The sequence below is a fragment of the Heterodontus francisci genome, chromosome 17 (genome assembly GCF_036365525.1).
Source record: "Heterodontus francisci isolate sHetFra1 chromosome 17, sHetFra1.hap1, whole genome shotgun sequence".
Lineage (NCBI taxonomy): Eukaryota > Metazoa > Chordata > Chondrichthyes > Heterodontiformes > Heterodontidae > Heterodontus > Heterodontus francisci.
Window position 1 is genome coordinate 17,316,978 of NC_090387.1, and position 21,075 is coordinate 17,338,052.

At 42.7% G+C, this 21,075-nt stretch overlaps 1 protein-coding gene across 3 annotated transcripts in view; it reads right to left on the minus strand.

The window, feature by feature from the left end:
* wwox (WW domain containing oxidoreductase) overlaps nt 1-21,075 on the minus strand; it is a 1,122,031-nt gene that overhangs the window by 1,091,021 nt on the left and 9,935 nt on the right. For all 3 annotated transcript variants that reach the window (XM_068049087.1, XM_068049088.1, XM_068049089.1), the window contains exon 2: nt 10,986-11,050. In XM_068049087.1, coding sequence (XP_067905188.1) covers nt 10,986-11,050 — 65 coding nt within the window. The remainder of the gene's footprint in view (nt 1-10,985; nt 11,051-21,075) is intronic.

A 21,075-nucleotide genomic window follows, 5' to 3' on the forward strand; every position in this document is an offset into this window, starting at 1 on the left:
ACACAAAACAAAAATTGAGCATGAAGCATTCCTGCTCTCCATGGCTCAGCTACTCACTGCATGAAATCAGTGAACCATCAGGGGAACACAAATCAGTATTGTCATTTATGAGAAACACAGCATGAGAAGAGGACATTTAATAAAAACCAACAAAGCATTTAATAGATGTTACAGGATTGGTAACGCACTACATCAATAATTAGGATTTTGGGCTTAGCACTTGTAGCTACAGTATTATGTATTTCTTTTAAGTCACTACACTCAGCAAATCAGAGCCGCATGTATTATTTTGGGTCAAACATTCACTGGGGTCTGAAATAGGGTAATATTTGACCTTAAATTTACCACATTATTTAATTTAGTTAGAAAGTTGAGGGGGGCCAGTTTCTAAGTCAAGAAACAAAAAAATCAACATTAAATACAACAGCACTGTGAGCAGAAATTATAAACTGTACAACTTATTTCCAACATTGATTTTGGCACCTGCACCAAAAATAAACCCACAAAACTGTAAGCTTTTACAAAAAGAACTGCAAATGCCAGAGAAAGGATGTCAACAGATCAGTCACACAGAAGGGGTTATACATTTTTCAACAACTACTTATTCAAAAACCGTTAAAGTAAAACTAATCATGGCTGTTTATGAACAGTAAATCACTAACCTAGTCATTTCAGAAAAATGTGTTACTGGTAAATGAGAGTGTCAAAAATCTGAGTGTCACCAACTCACAAATGTATAGGAAAATCTTGCAAATAGCTTTTCTGTCACCCTGACAAACCTGAAATCTAAAAGAAATTACTCAATTTTTGCAACCAGTGATTGTACCATTATGTTGTGGGGTTACACTGCATGGTACAGTGATAGAAATATTCCTGTGATTCAACATTAGAAGCAAAGTTCCTGGACTGCATACTGTGGAAACACAGAACCAGTCTGATATTCCTAAGCTTCTGTAAATACTGCTGTTCGAAGCAAGGATCATTCCCACATTCTTGTTGTTAACTGTTCCTTATCCTAGGATTTGCAAAACTGAATGCTGAAATCCTAAAATTACAATATGCATCCAGGATTAAAATTCCTAACTACCACAGTGGTTACTGCTATGTCCTTTGAGAATCAGGTTTAAATACAAGCCAGACGAACGCCATGAAAGTCTTCTCTCTCCAGTTATCTCAAATTAAATGAGCTACTGCAGTTTTGTTTCCTCTTGTCAGGGAATCCACAGCCCAAAACCAATCAAGTAGCAAATTGGCAATCTCACTGCTGCTATCATGCACGTTGGGCATACTTGCTTCCAGCAAAAGTCAGAGCACTGCCACATAAGAATATACGTACACATGGTGTTGCTTAGTGTTTCAGGAGAAGGCAAGAGTTTTGAACACACCAGCATACACCATATTTATCATATATATTGTCAACCCGAGAAACGTATCCTACACCATGAAGCATAAACAACTGCACTTTTGCAACTCCTGTTATATGGTTTAGGATAAGCAACATCATGTCAGCTGTTTGTATTAAGATGGAGACCAAAGAACACTATTCCACTACTGAATTAACAGCCAAGGAGCTTCAATCTGGTAGGCTCCATATTGAAATTTTGTAATGCAATAAGAAACAACACAAAAGTCCAAATGCAACAAGTGCAAAATATGTGAGCAGAGATACTGTATTAATGCAGAAGGTGGTGTTTTTCTGAGGCTCAAATTGAGGCTTATTGCTCAGATAACAGAGGGTATTTTAATCTGCATCACTTGAGTTGGGATGTTCGGTGCAAAAAAAATTGGAAAAACGTGTTATATTCCCTTGAACTGATGTTCACTGACATGAATAGTGGTTCACAGCATAACTGTTCTCAAAAGGAACAGCACGTCCTGGATGTTAAGGGAATTATGAAGTTCAGCTAAAATCTGACCATATCTTTATAAATTAGTCACAGAAAAAGTAACTGTCCACACAAAGCTCCAGATTGCAACAAAAATCCAATCATCCGCTCTGGCTACTAAGGAACCAAACAACCAAAAACTAGAGCAGCATATAAAATGTGCGCCATAGGCATTTAAACTCTCAGATTAACTCTCAATTGTAACCTCACTACACTGTGGAGAGGGGACTTAAAATGTCTCTTGCACTTAAAAGTTTCATTTTCATTTTAAGCATACAAGGGTTCTTTATATTTAGGAATAAAAAAAAGTGTTGATGGGGAAGAGACACTTGGAAAATTTTAATTAATACATGCATCATTTTATCACCTCATGACAAATCTCTAAATGGGAGTTTATTATTATTTCTCATTTAGCATGCAATACTTTGTTACGACCGCGGTGGGAATAACGCACTGTCAATTCAGTCCCATCACTCCATAGGTCGCGACATATCATTTAAAGTTTTCTACCCAACAGGAAAACAGCCAAATCAAACACTCTAGTAACCCCTGGAATAAAACAGACCAAACCAGGTATCTTTAGACAACAACAAATTAACTACTTATTAAAACTATATCTTAAACACTATGAAGATAAACCTATGTCTAAAGGCCTTATAACTTATTTTATTTCTAACTCCCTCATTCACACACACAAACACTCAAAAACTAGCAGTTAATTGGTTTTAAAAGTGGAGTTTTTAAAGTTAGTTATCTCAAGAATAAAATAATTACGTTTTTGTAGGTTAAGTTCCTGATGGATGAGGTCTTTGTTGTAGGGTATTCCCAAGCGCAGAGGCACCTGCAGTAAATATCATACTGTTTAAATATTATTTGAGTAACCAGTAACATAATATTAGTGAACAGTGAGGAGGTTGCAAAGCACCATGGGGCTCAGTGAACTTGACCGCATTCCACAGGAGCTGAGTAATCCAATCTCAAACAAAAGGCTAATTAAAATGAAAAGCAGACACCCTTTTGGAATGCTGACAAAGGTGCTAGCCTGTAACGAGGTGAAAACATCATGAGTAATCCCCTATCTGTGTATGGGCCAGTAACGAGGTGAAGATAAGGGGGTATGGAAAACATCATGAGTAGTCCCCTATCTGTGTATGGGCCGGTAACGAGGTGAAGATAAGGAGGTATGGAAAACATCATGAGTAATCCCCTATCTGTGTATGGGCCGGTCATGCAGCCCCTCTATGCCTAGTCACCGCTTCTATTGGCTCTAATAATCAATGTATATAATCGATAATCGTTGTGATTGGACCATGTCTGGCCGGGATGGGCTGAGTAACTGTTTGAAAATGTATAAGTATGGATGATTTTCCTTTGTTCAGTGGAGAGGCATCTGGACAGCCCAGTGACCTGCTCCCCGCTGGCGTAACTAAATAAACTGTTTGACATTGGAGCAGACCTGAGTGTCGAGTGATTCTTCTAGATTCATTCCCGCTAACAGTCTTCTAATGTGGAAATAGTCAAAGGCCATGCGAAGTCTTCATCCACATTTGATGAAAATAGTCCTTTTGTCAATAGCCTTTTAACTTTTCGGCTGCAAGCATTCAACAGTTCTTTGAACGATGAGCATAGCAATACAAAAGGTTTCTTGAAAAAGGCAGCTTTTCTTCTTCACTCAGGGAATTAACTTGGCTTGTAGCTCCTTGTAGAATATTTGCTGAGGGGAAACAGACAGCTTTCTTCTCTTCAGTATGCTTCGCTGGAAAGTCTATCAAAACTAACCCGTTGCAGCTGGTTTCTGCCAGTTCCCACGCAGTCAAGTGGAAACATTATCATGTGACTGCTCTCTCCTGTTGTTGCCCAGGGTAACAAAAATGTAGCTGTGGCACACGGTAACTCCAGAACTTTCTTTCCCATAAAGGTGCACTGTTTTTAATCCGAGGAGAAAAATAATTACAAGTCCGTGACACCTCCGCCCTTGCTGAAATGAAATATCATTCCCAAAATGCGTTTCATCACAATGCAAAAAAAAATACAAACTGGGAAAAAAACACCAACATTTTCCACATTCACACCATTCACCCTACTAATAACTTACAGCATTTTCTTTATACCATCAGCATCCGTATTAGTTAACATGGTTAAATTTGTGATAAAGCATCAGCGATAACATTGTTTTTCCCCAAAATATGTATAACCTTTAGATAAGGCTGTAACAACAAACTCCATCGAAAGATTCTGGTATTTCGGTTTTTAACATTTCCACAAGTGTTAATGAGTTATGGTCAGTGTATGTCAGTATTTCTTTATAGTCCTGATAGATATATACTTCAAGATGTAGGAGAGACAGCAAAAGTCCTAATGATTCTTTTTCCACAGTTTTAAGTACTTTTTTTTGATGGCAATTTAGTTTTCTTGAAAAGTACCCGACTGGTTTCTCTATGCCTGATTCGTCATCCTGCAATAGGACTGCACCAATCCCCAGGTTGTTAGCATCAATCGTTATTTTAAAGGGTTTAGTGAAATTTGGAGTAGCCAACACTGGTTCATTAGTTAAGATTGCCTTTAGCTTTTCAAAAGCTACCTGGCATTCATCTGACTATACCATTTTGTTTTCTTTTGTAGCAAATCAGTTCATGGAGCAGCCACAGTACAAAAATTTCGTACAAGTTTCCTGTAAAAACCATATATCGCTAAAAACCTCTATTTCCCGTTTCGATTTAGGGATAAGGAACTCTTAAGGTTTGTACCTTTGCTGTTTTTGGCAATACCTGTCCTTGCCCCACTATGTGTTCGAGGTAAGCTACTCTTGCTTTTCCGAATTTGTTTTTTGCCAGACTTATCACTAAGCCCACGGCTTGTAACTTTTTAAACAGAATTTTTAGCTGGTTTAAGTGTCCGTGCCAAGTGTTACCATATATTAGTACATCATCGAGATACACTACACAGTTGGGAACAATGGCTACCACCTGATGCATTAATCTTTGAAAAGTGGCTGGGCCATTTTTTAGCCGCCACTGACAAAAACCGATATCTCCGTGGCTCGAGGAGTCAAAGGAACTTGCCAGTATCCCTTTACAAGCTGATCCTTTTCACTGGGTCCTGAGCTGAATTCAGATTCTTCCCGACCAGAATTATTTTTGGACTCAAGACCACCCCTTTGTCTTAGTCCCATCTCTTTTAGCCTAAATTTCCTCTTTTCTTTCACTTTCTCTCTGAAACTCACGTTTCCTTATTGCTTTTTCTTTTTCCATTTCAAGATTTTTTACATCTAACTGAATTCTAGTCAATTCTACTGCATCATTCTCTGACTTACTACCTTCTTGTTGTTCGTCTTTCTCTAATTCCAGATGTTGGGCTATTAGGTCAATTATCACTACTTTTTGGGTTCCCGATTTAAATTCTAGCCCAATTTTGCCGCCAATTCTTTTAGTTTCTTAGTTAAAGTTATCAAGTCACCGAGGGAAACATTCTCCTTCCCAAGAAACTCTGCTGCAACTGCTAATACCATTCTAACGATACAGACTGTACCTTATTATACAAGAAACCTGATTCCTTTTATTTTCGTAATTGGCATTAGATTTGAATCCCGACAATCGAGTCTCCAATGAATATGATCCCAGACGCGAAAGCAATTAACATGAATCCAGACGCAAGACCCCAATTTACGGGTTATCCCAGAGACAAGTAATTAATGATTCCAAAAGCAAGCCCCGCCATTAATCCGATTCTGATCCTGGACGAGCCCCCAATTAAATATGTTATGACCGCGATAGAAGCAATGCACTGTCAATTCAGTCCCGTCACTCCACAGGTCACAGCATATTATTTAAAGCTTTCCACCCAACCAGAAAACAGCCAAATCAAACACTCTAGTAACCCACAGAATAAAACAGACCAAACCTGGTTTCTTTAGAAAACAGCAAATTAACTATTAAAACTAAACCTTAAACACTATTAAGATAAACCTATGTCTAAAGACCTTATAACTTGTTTTAATATAACTCCCGCATTCTCACACACACTCAAAAACTAACAGTTAACTGGTTTTAAAAGTGGAGTTTTTAAAATTAGCTGTCTCTTAAAAATAAATAAGTTTTTGTAGGTTATGTTCCTGATGGATGAGGTTGTCTAATGTGGAAATAGTCAAAGGCTACTCAACGTCTTCATCCGGATTTGATAAAAACAGTCTTCAGTCGATAGATATAGAAGACTCGGAGGGCGGAGTTCCAGACCGGTAAGTAAAAAAAAATTACCTCTGGCAATAAAAAACTGAAATTGACGTCACAGGAAAGCTGTGACCTGATTGACTGGTAGAGAATTCTTACTGAATTTGAAAATAAAACACTGATAAAAATTGATTAAAACCCTAATTAACTAATTAAGAGTAACTAAACCAGAGGGAGGAGATTACTGTATATAGTTAGCATTTAATATTTATAGTAGGAATCCTGCACTCGGGACCATACAGTTAATTATAACAATTTAGTAGGTATTTATTTATTTTAAATTAATTTATTAATTAGTGCTAGAAATGTCAGTTAGAGGGGTGAAGTGCTTCACCTGTGAGATGTGGGAGGTCCGTGATGCTTCCAGCGTTCCGGACGACTACATCTGCAGGAAGTGTACCCAGTTGCAGCTCCTCACAGACCACATGGATTGGTTGGAGCGGCAACTAGATGCACTTAGGAGCATGCAGGTGGCAGAAAGCGTCATAGACAGGAGTTTTAGAGAAGTGGTTACACCCAAGGTGCAGGCAGATAGATGGGTGACCGCTAGAAGAGGCAGACAGTCAGTGCAGGAATCCCCTGTGGCTAACCCCCTCTCAAACAAGTATACTGTTTTTGGATACTGTTTGGGGGGGGGGGGGGGGGGGGGGAATGGCCTATCAGGGGAAAACAGAAGCAGCCAGAGCAGTGGCACCACGGCTGGCACTGTTGTTCAGCAGGGAGGGACAAAGCGCAGAAGAGCAATAGTTATAGGGGACTCTATAGTCAGGGGCACAGATAGGCGCTTCTGTGGACGTGAAAGAGACAGACATTGTGGTCCACAATGGTACCAATGACATAGGCAGGAAGAGTGATGAGGCCCTGCAGGGGGAGTTTAGGGAGTTAGCTAGAAAGTTAAAAGACAGGACCTCTGGGGTTGTACTCTTGGGATTACTCCCTGTGCCACGTGCCAGTGAGGCTAGGAATAGGAAGACAGTGCAGCTAAACACGTGGCTGAACAGCTGGTGTAGAAGGGAGGGTTTCAGATATCTGGACCATTGGGATCTCTTCAGGGACAGATGGGACCTGTACAAGAAGGACGGGTTGCATCTAAACTGGAGGGGCACAAATATCCTGGCTGCGAGGTTTGCTAGCGTCACTCAGGAGGGTTTAAACTGGTGTGGCAGGGGGCTGGGAACAAGAGCAGCAGGACAGCAAGTCAAATAAATGAGGGGGAGCTAGTAAATAAGGCCAGTAAGACTAAGAGGAAGAGCAGGCAGGGAGATGTTGCAGACCGCAGCGGGACTGGTGGTCGGAAGTGCATTTGTTTCAATGCGAGAAGTATAACAGCTAAGGCAGATGAACTTGGAGCTTGGATTAGTACTTCGAACTATGATGTTGTTGCTATTACAGAGACTTGGTTGAGGGAAGGACAGGATTGGCAGCTAAATGTTCCAGGATTTAGAAGCTTCAGGCAGGATAGATAGTGATGTAAAAGAGGTGGGGGAGTTGCATTACTTGTTAAGGAGAATATCACAGCTGTACTGCGGGAGGACACCTCGGAGAGGTCATGCAGCGAGGCAATATGGGTGGAGCTCAGGAATAGGAAGGGTGCAGTCACGATGTTGGGGGTTTTCTACAGGCCTCCCAACAGCCAGCGGGAGGTAGAGGAGCAGATATGTAGACAGATTTTGGAAAGATGTAAAGGTAACAGGGTTGTCGTGGTAGGTGATTTTAACTTCCTCTATATTGACTGGGACTCACTTAGTGCAAGGAGCTTGGATGGGGCAGAATTTGTAAGGAGCATCCAGGAGGGCTTCTTGAAACAGTATGTAGATAGTCCAACTAGGGATAGGGCCATACTAGACCTGGTATTGGGGAATGAGCCCGGCCAAGTGGTCGAAGTTTCAGTAGGGGAGCATTTCGGGAACAGTGACCATAATTCCATAAGTTTTAAGGTACTTGAGGATAAGGATAAGAGTAGTCCTCAGATGAAGGTGCTAAATTGGGGAAAGGCTAATTATAACAATATTAGGTAGGAACTGAAGAATTTAGATTGGGGGCGCCTGTTTGACGGTAAATCAACATCTGACATGTGGGAGTCTTTCAAACGTCAGTTGATTAGAATCCAGGACCGGCATGTTCCTGTGAGGAAGAAGGATAAGTTTGGCAAGTTTCGGGAACCTTGGATAACGCGGGATATTGTGAGCCTAGTCAAAAAGAAAAAGGAAGCATTTGTAAGGGCTGGAAGGCGAGGAACAGACAAATCCTTTGAGGAATATAGAGACAGTAGGAAGGAACTTAAGCAAGGAGTCAGGAGGGCTAACAGGGGTCATGAAAAGCCATTGGCAAACAGGATTAAGGAAAATCCCAAGGCTTTTTATACGTATATAAAGAGCAAGAGGGTAACCAGGGAAAGGGTTGGCCCACTCAAGGACAGAGAAGGGAATCTGTGTGTGGAGCCAGAGGAAATGGGCGAGATATTAAATGAGCACTTTGCATCAGTATTCAACAAAGAGAAGGACTTGGTGGATGATGAGCCTAGGGAAGGGAGTGCAGATAGTCTCAGTCATCTCATTATCAAAAAGGAGGTGGTGTTGGGTGTCTTGCAAAGCATTAAGGTAGATAAGTCCCCAGGGCCTGATGGGATCTACCCCAGAATACTGAGGAAGGCAAGGGAAGAAATTGCTGGGGCCTTGACAGAAATCTTTAGATCCTCATTGGCTACAGGTGAGGTCCCAGAGGACTGGAGAATAGCCAATGTTGTTCCTTTGTTTACGAAGGGTAGCAAGGATAATCCAGGAATTATAGGCCGGTGAGCCTTACATCAGTGGTAGGGAAATTATTAGAGAGGATTCTTCGGGACAGGATTTACTCCCACTTGGAAACAAACGAACTTATTAGCGAGAGGCAGCATGGTTTTGTGAAGGGGAGGTCGTGTCGCACTAATTTGATTGAGTTTTTTGAGGAAGTGACGAAGATGATTGATGAAGGAAGGGCAGTGGATGTTATCTATTTGGTCTTCACACAAGGTCGCCCATGGCAGACTGGTACAAAAGGTGAAGTCACACGGGATCAGTGTGAGCTGGCAAGATGGATACAGAACTGGCTCGGTCACAGAAGACAGAGGGTAGCAGTGGAAGGGTGCTATCCTGAATGGAGGGATGTGACTGGTGGTGTTCCGCAGAGATCAGTGCTGGAACCTTTGCTGTTTGTAGTATATATAAATGATTTGGAGGAAAATGTAGCTGGTCTGATTAGCAAGTTTGCGGACGACACAAAGGTTGGTGGCGTTGCAGATAGTGATGAGGATTGTCAAAGGATACAGCAGGATATAGATCGGTTCGAGATTTGGGCGGAGAAATGGCAGCTGGAGTTTAATCCGGACAAATGTGAGGTAATGCATTTTGGAAGGTTTAAGGCAGGTGGGAAGTATATAGTAAATGGCAGAACCCTTACGAGTATTGACAGGCAGAGAGATCTGGGCGTACAGGTCCACAGGTCACTGAAAGTGGCAACGCAGGTGGATAAGGTAGTCAAGAAGGCATACGGCATGCTTGCCTTCATGGTCGGGGCGTAGAGTATAAAAATTGGCAAGTCATACTGCAGCTGTACAGAACTTTAGTTAGGCCACACTTAGAATATTGCGTGCAATTCTGGTCGCCACACTACCAGAAGGACGTGGAGGCTTTGGAGAGGGTACAGAAGAGGTTTACCAGGATGTTGCCTGGTCTGGAGGGCATTAGCTATGAGGAGAGGTTGGATAAACTTGGATTGTTTTCACCGGAACGACGGAGGTGGAGGGGCGACATGATAGAGGTTTACAAAGTTATGAGCGGCATAGACAGAGTGGATATTCAGAAGCCTTTTTCCCAGGGTGGAAGAGTCAGTTACTAGGGGACATTGGTTTAAGGTGAGAGGGGCAAAGTTTAGAGGGGATGTGCGAGGCAAGTTCTTTACACAGAGGGTGGTGAGTGCCTGGAACTTGCTGCCGGGGGAGGTGGTGGAAGCAGGTACGATAGCGACGTTTAAGAGGCATCTTGACAAATACATGAATAGGATGGGAACAGAGGGATACGGTCCCCAGCAGTGCAGAAGGTTTTAGTTTCGCCAGGCATCAAGATCAGCACAGGCTTGGAGGGCCGAACGGCCTGTTCCTGTGCTGTATTGTTCTTTGTTCTAACTCTTTAGCTGCAAGCATTAAACAGTTCTAAAGGTTTCTTGAAAAAGACTTTTCTCCACCAGGGAATTAACTTGGCTTGTAAATCCTTGTAGAATTTTTGCTCAGAGGAAATAGACAGCTTTCTTCTCTTCAGTACGCTTCGCTGGAAAGTCTCTCAAAACTAACTGGTTTCAGCCAGTTTCTGCCACTCCACACACAGCCAAGTGGAAACATTAGCATGTGACCTCTCTCGCTCCTGCTTTTGCCCAGGTTAACAAAAATGCAACTGTGGCACACTGTGACTCTCGAACTGTCTCTCTCTTAAAGGTGCACACATCGTTTTTAATCTGAGCAGAAAAATAATTACAAGTCCGTGACAATTTCGTTCAGATCAAGTACTAATTGAACTTCCCCAAACTGCATTTGATGCAATAGAATTTTGATTTTCCAACCCAACCAAATCTTGGCAAAACCTAATGAAGTTTATACTGGATAAATTTAATCAAAAGACTTTGAATGTCACAGACCAGCATTGAAACTCCTGCAATGCATTTTGCTAAACATGAAACTAATTGCTTGCACCACTTAAACTTCGAAGATATCAATCATCTTTAACCACCATGCCTATGTCTAGTGTTTTACACACTATGACTTTGAGCAGTAAAGATGATTTTTAAACAGACTGATCACAAGAGTTTTAATATTTTTAAATTGTGGTTTCATAATACACACCTCCAGCTACACGTTTCTTTTTTCCTGTTTTTGGATGGTCCCACTGGGTCTTCAGCTCAATGTGACTGTTGGATAAAGAGAAAACAGAGTAAAACTATTTGCTAGCACTTAACTCTTAAGTGATGCATTTATTTGTAAAATAAAAACCAAAATGACAAAAATGTGTTATGTAGCAATGAAAGAGAAAGACAAAACAATATAAGCATTGCAAGAGGGAGAATCCAACGAAGGTAAAATTATAAAAAGAGGAACAAAAAATGCTGCAAGCTAATATACTTTACTTCAGCAAGAGTTTGATTTGATGTTGTTTAATAGCCCAAAAAACTGTCAAGTCAACAGATAAAACCACAGCCACAGGCTGTAAACACTTTCTCCGATACAGCCTGCAGCTATGTACATTATAAGGATCCAACCCAATTACCAGCATAGTGGTTCATTTATCATACAGACCAATAATTAATATTGCACTGGTGAGGGGGGTGGGGGGGCGGGGGGGGAATCGACAGAGTACTGTGGTCATTGTAGGGAATAGGGCATCATTAATTATGTGGGATAGATAGCATCCTTTGCAAGCATGATTTGGAGTCTCACGTGGCATCTTTCCTGCCTGGTACCAGGGTGAGGAAGATCATATTGGAAAGGGAGAGGGTGGATTCAGTTATCATGGTCCATGTTGGGACTAACAACATAGGTAAGAGTAGGCAAGTGGACCTGTTGAGAGTACCAGGAACTAGGAGGTAAATTAAAGAAGAGGACCTCAATGGTTTATAATCTCTGGATTGTTACCCACATCACATGCAAATTGCAGTAGGAATAAGCAGAGTACAGAGATGAACAGGTGACTGAAGGAGTGGTGTGAGAAAGAGGGGTTCCATTTCATGGGACACTGGGCACCAGTACTGGGACAGGAAAAAAATCGTACCCGTGAGATGGACTTCATCTGAAACAGGCTGAGACGAGGAATCAAGCGGAAGAATGAATAGAGCGGTCACAAGTACTTTAAAACTAGTAAAATTGGGGGACAACTGTTAAAATGGAAAAGAAAGTGTAACAGTTCAAAAACAAACAAAAGGGAAGAAATTAGAGTAACACACTGAAATTGTGCTTTAGATAATGCAGACAGAAGGAAAACTAAAAGATGTAAAGTGACTTTTTCTTTGGCCTCCTTATCTCGAAAGACAATGGGTAAGCGCCTGGAGGTGGTCAGTGGTGTGTGGAGCAGCGCCTGGAGTGGCTATAAAGGCTAATTCTAGAGTGACAGGCTCTTCCACAGGTGCTTCAGAAAAATGTGTTTGTCGGGGCTGTTACACAGTTGGCTCTCCCCTTGCGCCTCTGTCTTTTTTCCTGCCAACTACTAAGTCGCTTCGACTCGCCACACTTTAGCCCCGCCTTTATGGCTGCCCGCCAGCTCTGGCGAACGCTGGCAACTGACTCCCACGACTTGTGATCAATGTCACAGGACTTCATGTCGCATTTGCAGACGTCTTTAAACCGGAGACATGGACGGCCGATGGGTCTGATACCAGTGGCGAGCTCGCTGTACAATGTGTCTTTGGGGATCCTGCCATCTTCCATGCGGCTCACATGGCCAAGCCATCTCAAGCGCCGCTGACTCAGTAGTGTGTACAAGCTGGGGATGTTAGCCGCCTCGAGGACTTCGGTGTTGGAGATATGGTCCTGCCACCTGATGCCAAGGATTCTCCGGAGGCAGCGAAGATGGAATGAATTGAGACGTCGCTCTTGGCTGGCGTACGTTGTCCAGGCCTCGCTGCCATAGAGCAAGGTACTGAGGACACAGGCTTGATACACTCGGACTTTTATGTTCCGTGTCAGTGCGCCATTTTCCCACACTCTCTTGGCCAGTTTGGACATAGCAGTGGAAGCCTTTCCCATGCGCTTCTTGATTTCTGCATCTAGAGACAGGTTACTGGTGATAGTTGAGCCTAGGTAGGTGAACTCTTGAACCACTTCCAGAGCGTGGTCGCCAATATTGATGGATGGAGCATTTCTGACGTCCTGTCCCATGATGTTCGTTTTCTTGAGGCTGATGGTTAGGCCAAATTCATTGCAAACAGCCGCAAACCTGTTGATGAGACTCTGCAGACACTCTTCAGTGTGAGATGTTAAAGCAGCATCGTCAGCAAAGACGAGTTCCCTGATGAGGACTTTCCTAACTTTGGACTTCGCTCTTTGACGGGCAAGGTTGAACAACCTGCCCCCTGATCTTGTGTGGAGGAAAATTCCTTCTTCAGAAGACTTGAACGCATGTGAGAGCAGCAGGGAGAAGAAAATCCCAAAAAGTGTGGGTGCGAGAACACAGCCCTGTTTCACGCCACTCAGGATTGGAAAGGGGTCTGATGAGGTGCCGCTATGTTGAATTGTGCCTTTCATATTGTCATGGAATGAGGTGATGATACTTAGTATTTTGGTGGACATCCAATCTTATCTAGTAGTCTGAAGAGACCACATCTGCTGACTAGGTCAAAGGCTTTGGTGAGATCAATGAAAGCAATGTAGAGGGGCATCTGTTGTTCGCGGCATTTCTCCTGTATCTGACGAAGGGAGAACAGCATGTCAATGGTCGATCTCTCTGCACGAAAGCCACACTGTGCCTCAGGGTAGAGCGGTCACAAGTACTTTAAACTAGTAAAATTGGGGGACAACGGTTAAAATGGAAAAGAAAGTGTAACAGTTCAAAAACAAACAAAAGGGAAGAAATTAGAGTAACACACTGAAATTGTGCTTTAGATAATGCAGATAAAGGGAAAACTAAAAGATGTAAAGTGACGAAACAGAATTAAACAGAGAGAAAGAAGAAACATGAGAAAACATTGGAGCAGAAGGACAGGTTATAGTGTATGGCCCAAATTAGTGCTTTTTATACAAACACACTGGATATAAGGAACAAACTGAATGAATTGCAGGTACAAATTCAACTTGGAGACTGCAAGATAGTCAAGACTGGGAACTAAATACATCAGGTTACAAGGTCTACAAAAAATGGTAGCAGGGGTAGCCTTACTGATTCAGGATGAAATCATTTCAAATGAGGAGAGTATATAACAAGATAACAATTGTTCATTTTAAATTCCATCACGCTGAAGCTCACTCATTTACACTGACTCCCAGTCAAGTTTTAAACTTTTGTCCTTGTTTTTAAATATCTCCATCATCGCAACTCTTGCTATCCCCATATCCTGCTCGAACCATAAATTCCTCATCAAGGACATTCCATATTTCTGACTGGGTTCCTATCATTATTCCTCCCCTCACCAATTGCAGCTTTGGCTTCAAAATACCGAAGTCTCACTTCACTGTGTCATGCTCGGAAGGAACCATTATGAAATAAACAATGAACTGGAGGAAATATGAAATAAAAGTCAATTGTTGAACGGAACCACCATAAAATGGGCACATTTGTACCACAGATAAAATGGAGTAAAGGACAGGAGTAGAGGTCAGGTGACCCTTCCTGTACTGTCAATAAACACATGTCTGTTGAGGATAAATTTGTTAACCTCATCTAAAATTAGCTCCGGGAAAACTCCACTGAAGTTGAGAGAAGCCCATTACATACTGATGACTCCTATTTACAGGAATTAACTAACAAAAGTTCTGCAGACAGACTGACTCCGCAGCCCAAACCAAGATGAACAGGTGTGAAGTAGCACTATTTTAACAGCATGGTCCCCATCCAGACGCCAACAGATAGCAATGGTTTCTATTGTGTGGTCACACCAGAGGAGAGGGCCCTTTCTCACCTGAAAGACTCAAATGAGATGAAATTTTGCCTTGAAATGAAGCTCTTTGGGGAGATAGAGGGAAGAACAACCAAATACAACAAAAAGCCAGTTCCAGCCAGAGGCTGAGAGATACGGTCCAACTAAACAGAAGAACGGAATACCAACTTGAACAACCACTGCAGCAGAGCGACTGCAAGGTGACTTTGAGATTCTCCACCTGTGTAAGTAAGCCAGATTCACACCACCAACTTTGGGCTGAGTTTTAACCATAGAATACTGCAATACTTCAACAACTCCAAGATACGGAACATTCAGGCCTGCAACACCGTGATAAAATCTCCTCCTGAAAGAAATTCTTTAAGCAATGGACTCTTGTGCGCTAATTTGGAATTTAATTGCATCCTACCCTTTTGTCTCTATCTATTCTTGTGAATATGTGTGTGGGTGAGATCGAGACCATTTCAAATAGGAATTGTTTAAAAATAGTTATCTTTCTTTTTTAAAACCTACAAGAAAACTTGTCGTTTCTCTTTATTTGACCCTAAAAATACACAGGGACTAACATACCATTTTTAACAAAGCACTAGCTGCCATCAATTGGGAGGTGAAAAGTGGAAGCCACTCACATCACTTACCACCTTGTCCGTAGAACTGGGATTGTCTCTCTAAACATTTCCACCTCTCCTTCCTTGGTTCATAATCCCCCTTTAACACCTTCCTTAAAACCCACCTCTTTGGTCAAGCTTTTGGTCACCACTCTTAACCGTTTCTTCTTTGGCTTAGTGTTCATTTTTCTCAAACTGTAAAGCACCTTTGGATATTTTGCTAGGGTAACAAGTTTCTGTCATTACAGATTGAAATCATTCTCTTCCTTCATCACAGGAGAGGTTTTCTGCAAATAAGCACATTTTGCTGCTTTGCCGCACATCTTAGAATAGAAGCCTGCTCAGGTCGGGAAAAAGGAACCCTACCGAACCACAGCAGACTTGAGCCCGACCCGACCCCAGGCCCTCCGATTTAGCCCCGGGCCCAACCCAACCCTGCCCCGACTCTGCCATCTCTTTACTTACCTTCCTGACACCGAACCTGCAAGAAGCTGCAGGGCATGCATGATGACGTCATAGTGACGTCACTTGCTCACTGCACAGACTCGGTTTCATCCCGCACTCCCTGCTCAGGCAAGTTTTTTTTATTTCAATACTTACCAGCAGAGCACTTACCGTGTGTGTCCGGCCCAGCCCGCCCCGACTCAACCTGGACTCGGCCCAACCTGCCCCAAGCCAAAAAGCCAGACCCTGAAGATGGGCCCAACCTGACCCGAACCCGACACGTCGTCGGGTCCGGATCAGGTAGCAGGCCTCTATCTTAGAAGTCAGTAATACAGCTGAAACTTAAGTGCAAGCTACAGGGCAGGGCAAGAAAGCTCACACATGGATAGCACTGTCCAGAAATGCCTTTAATACTAACATATTGGTTAAATTACAGGCCAAGCACTGCCACTGCTTTGCTACACTGCAGATTACCAAGTATCACTCAGATAATCAAAGATTGCTGTAGAACGTCAGTCAATTAGTAGGGCATACACACATCAAGTTACCAGCATGAATGCTCCATTGTGATGCCAAGAAACCTCCTTCACACCTTTTACCTTACCAATATTCAGCTCCATTTAAGGAAAAAAAAACATTAAACCATTTTACATGCTTTGTTTCAATGGAGTGTATAAATGTTTACATCAAAAATGCTTTAAAAGTTAATTAAGAAAATTTTAACTCAATTTCTAAACATAAACCACTGGACTGATAATCCAGAGGCCCACACTAATACTTCAAAGACACGAGTTCAAATCCCATCAAGACAGCTGGTGGAAACTAAATTAACTAAGAAATCTGGAGCAAAAAGCTACTCTCAGTAATAAAAACCCATCTGATTCACATATCAACTTCAGGGAAGGAAATCGACTGCCCTTACCCAATTGGGCCTACATGTGACTCCAGACCCACAGCAATGTGGCTGACTCTTAAAAGCACCCTGAAGTGGCCCAACACGCCATTCAGTTGTATCAAACCGCTACAGAAAAGGCGAAGAATAAAACCAGATGGAGTACCCAGAAACACCTAGGCACCAGAAACGACCAAAGCACACACTGCCCAGTCAACTCTGTAAAGTTCTCCTTATTAACACCTGGGGACTTGTGCCAAAATTGGGAGAGCTGTTTCACAGACTAGTTAAGCAACAGCTTGACAAAGGCATACTCACTGAATCATACCTTACAGCTAATGTCCTAAACTCCTCCATCACCATCCCTGGGAACGACCTGTCCCACTGGCAGGACAGTGGTATATAGTTGGGAGGGAGTGGCCCTGGGAATCCTCAATATTGACTTTGGACCCCATGAAGTCTCATAGCATCACTTCAAACATGGGCAAGGAAACCTCCTGCTGATTACCAACTCACTCCCTCCCTCAGCAGATGAATCACTACTCGTCCACGTTGAACACCATTTGGAAGAAGCACTGAGGGTAGCAAGGGCACAGATGAACTTTAATGTCCATAACCAGTAGTGGCTCAGTAGCACCACGACTGACTGAGCTAGCCAAGTCCTGAAGAGCGTATCCGCCGGACCGGACCTGTGGCAGATCGTGAGAACAAAGACAATATGCTTGACCTCGCCCACACCAATCTACCTGTAACAAATGCATCTGTCCATGATAGTATTGGGAGGAATGACCACCCGCACAGTCTTTGTGCGGGCCAAGTCCCATCTTCACACTGAGCATACCCTCCATTGTGTAGTTTGGCACTACCACTGTGCTAAATGGGATAGATTCATAACAGATCTAGCAGTTCAAAACTGGCCACCCTATGGGCCATCAGCAGCAGAATTGTACCCAACCACAATCTGTAACCTCATGGCCTGGCATATCCCTCACTCTACCATTACCATGAAGCCAGGAGACCAACCCTGGTTCAACGAACAGTGTAGGAGAGCATGCCAGAAGCAGCACCAGGCACACCTACCTGGTGAAACTATACCACAGGATCACATGCATGCTAGACAGCAGAAGCAGCATGCTATAGACAGATCTAGGAACATAGAACTTAGGAGGACAAGGCCATTTGGCCTTTCAAGCCTGCTCCACCAATCGCTGAGATCATGGTTGATCTTATTGTGGTCTCAACTCCACTTTCCAGTCTCCCCCCCCCCCACCCCCATAACCCTTGTCTAACAAAAATCTATGTAGCTCAGCCTTGAATAAATTCCTCCACCGCTTTTTGAAGAGAATTCCACAGACCAACGACCCTTTGAGGAAAAAAAATTCTCATTTCTGTCTTAAAAACTGTGTACAGTTTTGGATATAATTGTATTAGAAGCAGTTCAGAGAAGGTTCACTCGACTAATTCCTGGGGTGAAGAGCTATTCTTATGAGGAAACATTGAACAGCTTGGGTCGATACCGATTGGAGTTTAGAAGAATGAGAGGGGATCTTATTGAAACACAAGATCCTGAAGGGACTTGATAGTATGGGGGAGACTAAGGGATACAGTTTAAAAATAAGAGGTCTCCCCCACAAGAGGAAACAACCTCCCAGTATCCACACTATCAAGTCCCTTCAGGATCTTTAATTTGTATTTATTTATTTAGGGATACAGCACTGAAACAGGCCCTTCGGCCCACCGAATCTGTGCCGACCATCAACCACCCATTTATACTAATCCTACACTAATCCCATATCCCTACCACATCCCCACCTGTCCCTATATTCCCCTATCACCTACCTATACTAGGGGCAATTTATAATGGCCAATTTACCTATCAACCTGCAAGTCTTTGGCTGTGGGAGGAAACCGGAGCACCCAGCAAAAACCCACACGGTTCACAGGGAGAACTTGCAAACTCCGCACAGGCAGTACCCAGAATTGAACCCGGGTCGCTGGAGCTGTGAGGCTGCGGTGCTAACCACTGCGCCATCTTGTGTTTCAATAACATCCCCTCTCATTTTTCGAAACTCCAATTGGTATAGACCCAAGCTGTTCAACGTTTCCTCATAAGATAAGCTCTTCACCCCAGGAATTAGTCGAGTGAACCTTCTCTGAACTGCTTCTAATACAATTATATCCAGAACTGTACACAGTACTCCAGATGTAGTCTCACCAAGGTCCTGTACAGCTGCAGTAACACTTCTCTAATTTTACACTCTATTCCCCTTTGCAATAAACACCAACATTCCACTTGCCTTCCTAATCACTTGCTGTATCTGCATACTAACCTTTTGTGATTCATGTACCAGGACACCCAGATCTCTCTGTACCAAGTTCTGCAAAATCTCTTCATTTAAATAGTATACTTTTGTTTTTAATTCTTCCTGCCAAAATGGACAAGTTTACATTTTCCCACATTATACTCCATCTGCCAAACTTTTGCCCACTCACTTAACCTATCTATATCCCTTTGTAGACTTTTTACCTCCTCTTGACAACTTACCTTCCCATCTTGGTGTCTTAAATAAATTTAGCTACCATACATTTGGTCCCTTGATCCAAGTCATTGATAGAAATTGTAAATAGTTGAGGCCCCAGCATTGAATCCTGTCCACTCCACTCGTTACAACTTGCCAACCCAAAGACGACCTATTTATCCCTCCTCTCTACTTCCTGTTAACCAGTCCTTTATCGATGTTAATATGTTACCCCCTACATCATGTGCTCTTATCCTGTGTAGTAACCTTTGATGTTGCACCTTATCAAATGCCTCCTGGAAATCCAAGTACACCACATCTACAGGTTCCCCACTATTCACCTTGCTGGTTACTTCCTCAAAGAACTCTAATTAATTAAACACTAGTTCTCTTTCATAAAACCATGCTGACTCTGTCTGACCCCATTATGATTTTCTAAGTATCCTGCTATAACTTCCTTAATAATAGATTCTAGCAATGACAGATCTTAGACTAACTGGGCTATAGTTTCCTGCTTTTTGTCTCCCTCCTTTCTTGAATAAAGGTGTTACATTTTCTCTTTTCCAATCTGCTGGGACCTTTCCAGAATCTAAGGAACTTTGCAAGATTGTAACCAAAGCCTTTACTATCTCTGCAAACACTACTTTTAAGACCCTAGGATGCAGGCCATCTGGTCCTGGGGACTTGTCACCCTTTTGGTCTAATAGTTTTCCCAGCAGCTTCTCTGTGGTGATGGTGATTGTTTTAAGTTCCACCCTCCCTTTCACCTCTTGATTTTCAAGTATCTTTGGAAGATTTTTTTTTTAAGTCTTCTACAGTGCAAATAGACACAACACACCTGTTCATCGCCATTTCCTGGTTTTCCATAAATCAATTCCCCAAACATAAACTCTAGAGGACCAACACTAGCTTTAGTTACTCTTTTTCTATTTAAATACTTGCAGAAATTCTTACTATCTTTCATATTTCCAGCTAGTTTTATCTCATACTCGGTCACCCTCTATTCATTGCTGGTTCTTATAATGTGTCCAATCTTCTGACCTACCACTAATCTTTGCAGATTTGTACAGAGTTTCTTCCACTTTGATACTATCCTCAGCTCAGCAATAACCTGCTCAATGATGCTCAGTTTGGGTTCCACAGCTCCTGACCTCATCACAGCCTTGGTCCAATCATGGACAAGAGCTGAACTCAAGAGGTAAGCTGCGAGTGACTGCCCTTGACATTAAGGCAGCATGTGACAGAGTATAGCATCAAGGAGCCTGATCAAAACTGGAGTCAATGAGAATCAGGGGGAAAACCCTCCACTGGTTGGAGTCATACCTAGCACAAAGGAAGATGATTGTGGTTGTTGGAGGTCAATCATTTCAGTCCCAGGACATCACTGCAGAAGTTCCTCAGGGTAGTGCCCTAGGCCCAACCATCTTCAGCTGCTTCATCAATGACCTTCCCTCCATAAGGTCAGAAGTGGGGATGTTCGCTGACGATTGCACAATGTACAGCACCATTCGCGACTCCTCAGATACTGAAGCAGCCCGTGTCCATATGCAGTAAGACCTGGAGAACATCCAGGTTTGGGCTGATAAGTGACAGGTAATATTCACACCACACAAGTGCCAGGCAATTACCATCTTAAACAAGAGAGAATCTATCCATCTCCCTTTGATGTTAAATGGCATTACCATCGCTGAGTTCCCCCCACTAACATCCTGGGGATTACCATTGACAAGAAACTGAACTGGACCAGCCACATAAATACTGTGGCTACAAGAGCAGGTCAGAGGCTGGGAATTCTGAGGCCAGTAACTCACCTCCTGTCTCCCCAATGCCTGTCCACCATCTACAAGGGACAAGTCAGGAGTATGATGGAATACTCTCCACTTGCCT